The sequence below is a fragment of the Monodon monoceros genome, unplaced genomic scaffold, assembly GCF_005190385.1.
Source record: "Monodon monoceros isolate NGI ecotype Baffin Bay Population unplaced genomic scaffold, NGI_Narwhal_1 Super_Scaffold_11, whole genome shotgun sequence".
In the NCBI taxonomy this organism is placed as follows: domain Eukaryota; kingdom Metazoa; phylum Chordata; class Mammalia; order Artiodactyla; family Monodontidae; genus Monodon; species Monodon monoceros.
The window spans coordinates 96,087,425-96,093,477 of NW_021703767.1; the positions used below are offsets into that span (position 1 = coordinate 96,087,425).

The 6,053-nt window shown below is 45.4% G+C and overlaps 1 protein-coding gene and 1 non-coding gene across 2 annotated transcripts; one reads left to right on the top strand and one right to left on the bottom strand.

Annotated features, from left to right (window-relative positions):
* Positions 1-94: 94 nt before the first annotated feature.
* On the bottom strand, positions 95-167 carry TRNAV-AAC. The gene has a single exon. It is a non-coding gene; the product is annotated as a tRNA-Val (tRNA).
* A 1,476-nt stretch (positions 168-1,643) lies between these two features.
* Positions 1,644-3,569, top strand: ACTRT3 (actin related protein T3). The gene is made up of 2 exons (XM_029215381.1): positions 1,644-1,882; positions 2,462-3,569. The coding sequence occupies exons 1-2, from the start codon at positions 1,683-1,685 to the stop codon at positions 3,378-3,380; spliced, it is 1,119 nt and encodes a 372-aa protein (XP_029071214.1). The 5' UTR covers positions 1,644-1,682; the 3' UTR covers positions 3,381-3,569.
* Positions 3,570-6,053: the final 2,484 nt, after the last annotated feature.

The window sequence follows — 6,053 nt, forward strand, 5'->3', positions numbered from 1 at the left end:
ATCACAAGACCCTGTTAAGTAACTGGGTAAACATAAGGAGCATCATAAGACTCTGTTAAGTAAGTGGACGTAAACAGGGGAAAAGTAAGAACACTGTTTCCGCCCGGTTTCGAACCGGGGACCTTTCGCGTGTTAGGCGAACGTGATAACCACTACACTACGGAAACCAGTCTGTCAGCAGTGGCTGAGAAAGTCCTTGATATCGCTGTTGTAACGTGCAATTCATGAGCGCTTAAAGGTAGGGTTAGCGTAATTTTAATAGGAAAAACAATGAAACCAAAAAAAAAAAAAAAGGAAAATTAACCGTATGTCCAGTTGAACAGTGCTACCATTTCAAAAGTTGGAATTTGCATACACTTTTTGCAAAGCCCCTAGTTAGAAATCGGGCACCCGTTGGTTGCACTTTTTTGCGGTTTACTTTCTTCTACGGAAAAGAAGTGTTATATTTCTTTTCTTCGCGTTACTCTGTTGAGAGTACCGGATGAGTTTCAGGGCTTTGGCGGGCTAGGAAGGGCTGGCCGCACGCGAATCCCGGAGTCCCGGCTCTCGCAGCAGGGCGCAGCTCCGCGCAGCACCAAACTCCCTAGCTGTTACTTAGCGAGAAAGCGATCCTTTCAGCCTCTGGTGGAGGGACGTGTCGTTAGCTTTTGAATTTCCTCTGCTCTGTGCTTGTTTTAGACGGCATTTGTTTTAAAATCTTCTACAGGGTGTGCAAAATTGAAGAGGTTAAAAAAGAAAATCAGACATCGAGATGCACTTTTTTGGCACGAAACATGAATAAATTTTTCTAAGCCTGAGCTTCATATGACCTAAGGAATATCGTTTTTCCTGCAGAGAGACAGACACATCCTTATGCCTAAAAATCAAGAATTTTTAGGGAATGAGAATGAGCTTCCATATTACACCGGGGGCGGGGGCGTGGGGTGGGTAACCTGATGGGATTGCGTAAAAAATTTTAAAGTGAGATTATACTTTTTTGGTTTTGAGTACATTTTGCTTAGAAAACACGGGGAAAGAAACACAACAAAGTACTGCCCAGAATATATAGAAATAATAATAAAAGTATTTAAAACCCACTTTAAGTTCTAGCACTTTTTCCCTTTCTCTTTTTACAAGTTGACGAAATTCTCTTTTTAGAAGTTAAGAAGCGTGAACCGTACCTCCCCTGCTACGACACTTTACCCTGTCAAATCTCTCCACCTTTTTCCAGTTTCGAGGGCGCATTTCAGAGCTTCCCGCAGGCCCTTGGACAGACATCTATTAACCAGAATGTAATGACGTTGAGAAATAAAACTGTTTTTATGGCTCATCGAGGTATTAGAGAAAGCCTCTTGTGAAAGGTTAGATTTGTATCTAGCTTTCTGGGAAGAAAGTCAGGTTTTCCTGATATTGGTATTCCCGGATTCCAAGGGGTGAGGAGTGGTCCAACCCGGGTGAGACGCAATCGTGGGTGGCACTTTAGAGTGCACCTTGCATCCATTGAGTCCCCGGCCTGGGACTCCCCCCCGCCTCCCCGCCAGCCCCCGGCTCCCACGAGCCCGGCTCAGGCCCCGCGGGGCCGTGCCGGGGTCTCTATGACGCGGCGTTCCAGGTCGTCTGACCGGCACATCACTTTCCGCGCTCCCCGCCTAGCCCGCAGCCAGGGCAGCCCGAGCGGCCGGGCGACAGGAGGCGGCGGCGTCATGAGCTACTACCAGCTACCGGTGGTGATCGACAACGGCTCAGGAGTGATCAAGGCGGGCCTGGCTGGGTCCCGGGAGCCCCAGTTTGTCTACCCGAACTTTATAGGCCGTGCCAAAGGCCAGACCTGGGGGGCAGAGGTCGCGCAGGAAGTGTGCGTGGGAGACCAAGCGCAGCAGCGGAGAAGCGCACTTTCCATCAGGTACCGCCTTCTCCCGGCGGGCAGGACCCGCGTGGAGGCAAAGTAGGGGGATCCCAGAGGAGAGGCCCAACACTGAGAGAAAGGATAAGAAGTGAGGAACAGGAAAGTCTCTGCCAGCTATCATTATTGCAACGCTCGAGCCGCAGATCTCTGAGGGTACCGCATACCTAAAGAGTGAACATTACTTGCTCGCTGTATCTATTCAAATGTATTCAAACGTACAAACACAGTTATCGTTCATAAAATACAAGTTCATTTAGGAATGTTAATTCAAGGTACCTTTGTCTTCCGGGCTATTTGTTTTCAACTAACTGATATTAAAACTGTGAAGATTTCCCTATATATATATTTAAAGTCAAAAAGGGTATTCCAAAGAGGCAGGGAAGATGGAAAGCAACAAAAATTGCAGAGGAAGGTAGCTGGGCTATCTTTTGCTGGCAGTTACCATCTCTGAGAGGTTCTGGCGGGCACTGCCCATAAAGTGCTACTGGTAATAAATACGGGGATTAACCCATGTTTGAAGAGAGTAGACACTGGAAAAATTTAAAGCTGCCATTTATCTTATTGCTTTTCCTACAGCTACCCAGTGGAGCGTGGTCTCATTACTTGCTGGGGGGACATGGAGATCATGTGGAAGCATATCTACGACGATAACCTGAAGCTAAAGCCCTGTGATGGCCCAGTCTTGATTACAGAGTCAGCACTGAACCCACTGGCCAACCGGCAACGGGTCACTGAAGTGTTTTTTGAGCATCTGGAGGTTCCTGCCTTCTATATGTCCATCCAGGGGGTGCTAGCTCTCTTTGCTGCTGGCCTCACAACTGGCTTTGTGCTGAATTCAGGTGCTGGGGTTACCCAGTGTGTACCCATCTTTGAGGGTTACTGTCTGCCTCATAGTGTCCAGCAGCTAGATCTGGCAGGTCTTGACCTTACCAACTACCTCATGATGCTGTTGAAGGAGCACGGCATCATGCTGCTTAGTGCTTCAGACAGAAAGATTGTCACAGACATTAAGGAAACCTATTGTTATGTGGCAATGAACTTTGAAGAGGAAAAGGCCAAGAAAGCTGACTGTATAGAGAAGGTTTACCAACTACCTGATGGGAAGACAATCAAACTCCATGACCAGCTCTTTCATTGTCCAGAGGCCCTCTTCTCTCCAAGTCTCCTGCATCTTGAGACCCCTGGCATTGATAAGATGTGCTTCAGCAGCATAATGAAATGTGATACAGATCTGAGGAATTCCTTTTTCTCCAATATTATCCTTGCTGGGGGATCAACCTCTTTCCCTGGTTTAGATAAGCGGCTAGTTAAAGATATAGCAAAGGTGGTGCCTGCCAACACCCCTGTGCAGGTTATTGCTCCCCCAGAAAGGAAAATATCAGTGTGGGTGGGAGGCTCTATTCTTGCATCCCTCTCTGCCTTCCAGCACATGTGGATCACTGCTGCAGAATTTAAAGAAGTCGGACCCAACATAGTACACCAAAGATGCTTCTGAATACAGATAAAATGGTTAGAAGAAAATGTTTTGAGTACATGTGACAGAAAACTTTGGATATTATATGTTTCTGGGAGAACAAAATATTTCAGTTATTGGAAGGTCCATGTCTCTGTTGCATTTCTATAATGGGGGAAAATAATGATGAAGCAGTCAAATAACATATTTATTGAGTAGAACCAAATTAAATGCTAGAGGAGACATTACTCTTTTAATTTTATTTATTTGGCTGTGCCGGGTCTTAGTTGTAGCAGGTGGGCTCCTTAGTTGCAGCATGCATCTGGGATCTAGCTCCCTGACCAGGGATGGAAGCCGGGCCACCTAACATGGGAGCATGGAGTCTTAACCACTGCACCACGAGAGAAGTCCTGAGAAGATGTTATTCTTTACCTTGGAGATCTTACACTTCCTTTGGAGGGAGAGAGCAATTTGTGGTAGAACATGATATGTGCCAAATGAGTGATACAGATTGAAGGTTGTTGAAGTTTATGGAAGGAAGGTTGCTATAAGGGAAGAGTTCATAGCAGAGGTATGCCATGATGAATGGGGTGGTATTAGGATGGGTGTGGGAGCATAATAAAAGAGGGCAGATATTCAGAAGAGCATAGTGGAAATGAGCAAGAAGCTAGATATGAGGATGAATAAAGCATACTCAATGCATGTTTAATACACTGGTTTTGTTAAAAATGAAGAGCTCATATTGAGCAGACTAAGAGCAATGACTAGGAAGGTAAATTAAGGCCAGAGACTGGAAGGCTTTGTTTTAAATGTCCTATAGGCAAAAAGGAGCCTTTAAAGATTTGAAAACAGGAGACATAAGGAAATTAAGATGAATGTGGTAGTAGTTTGGAGGATAAATTGGACTGGGAAAGGCCCTGGAGATTCAGTGATCAATTAGAAAGTTGTTAGTGTAGATGTAAAGTAGTCAAGTCTTATACTCAAGATTATAGGCAATAGGAATTAAAAAGAAGAAATTATGAAAAACTGACAAGTCTTGGTGCCTAATTAGTTATGAAGGGGAAAGAAGGGTCTGAAATGACGAAGGTAGCTGAGAGAATGATGGCAATGTTGACATAACTCAAAGTATGTAGTATCTGCTCTATGGAAAGCACTGTGCTAAGTGCAGTAAGTGCTAAATCAGGAGTCAGATTGTGTCCTTAAGAAGCCCGCAGTCCAGTGTGAGAGGTGAAATTCATACTTTAATTGCAGTAATATAAGGTGGAAAGTGATTTAGTGTTCTAAGAGAAGTATAAAATGGGACTTACAGGGCTTCCCTGGTGGCGCAGTGGTTGAGAGTCCGCCTGCTGATGCAGGGGACACGGGTTTGTGACCCAGTCCGCGAGGATCCCACATGCCGCGGAGCGGCTGGGCCTGTGAGCCATGGCCGCGGAGCCTGTGCTCCGCAACAGAAGAGGCCACAACAGTGAGAAGCCCGTGCAAAAAAAAAAAAAAAGGGACTTATAGGAGGGAAAACAACTTGAAGGCTCAGGGAAGGCTTTTGGGGACTGGATTTGAAGCTGAAATTTAAACCTAATAGAGTGCCCGTCCTTCTGAATTTAGGGGCAGTATATGTGGGTTCAGGTCCAGGCCCTGCCACCTACCAGCTGCATGATTTAAACAAATTGTTTAAATATTTTGAAGATCAATTTCCTCATTGATAAGTGGGGTTGCTAATCCTAATGCCTATCTGTCTCACAGGGTCCTTATGAAATACAAATAAGATAATGTCTCTATGGGAACTTTCACAATGTTATTTTTTGCTTATAGAATTAGACTATTTATAGGTCCAGCTCATGCTACTTCCTCCATAGTCAAAATCGATTATTTGTATCCTTCAGCACATTATATTACTTGTACTTTTATTGACCATTTAATTTATGCAGCCTTATCTTTTGGTTTGCTTGTCTTTCTCCCTTACTAGATATGTTCTTAGAGGACAGGGATTGTGGGCTTTCTCCTTTCATCTCTGTCCCCTTCCCTGATGACTTCTGTGGTGCACTCCCAGTAGATATGCAGTTATATAGAATTGACCAGAAGCACACTGATGGCAGAGGGAACATTAGGGCAAAGCTTCCAAGGCTTTGGGCATGTACAAGCAGCAGGAAGTAATTCAGTTTGGCCTGAAGCATTTGTGAAGAGGTGCATTTCATTTTTTGACATGTCTTTATCATTTTAGTGATTGTAAGCAAAACTACTAGATTGGATAAGGTGTAGAAAATGATTATCTGAGAGCAGTTTGAATAGTCGATGCTGTACTCACTAGAGTCACAAGCACTGTAGAGAGAATTGTTGCAGGAAGGGGGACCCCTTCCAGGGCCCGAGAGTGGGCTCTTGTCTAACACTCGGAAATGAATAGTCCGAGGAGACACACATGCTGACAAAGCAAGAGGCTTTATTGGGAAGGGGCGACGGGGCAGAGAGCAGCAGGGTAAGGGAACACAGGAGAACTGCGCTGCCACGTGGCTCGCAGTCTCGGGTTTTATGGCAATTGGGTTGATTTCTGTGTTGTCTCTGGCCACTCACTCTGACTCAGGATCCTTCCTGGTGGCACACGCATCACTCAGCCAAGATGGATTCTAGCGAGAAGGATTCTGGGAGGTTGGTACAACACATGGACTGGAGTCTCCTCTCTCCTTTTTTTTTTGGGGGGGGGGGGGGTTCGCGGGCCTCTCA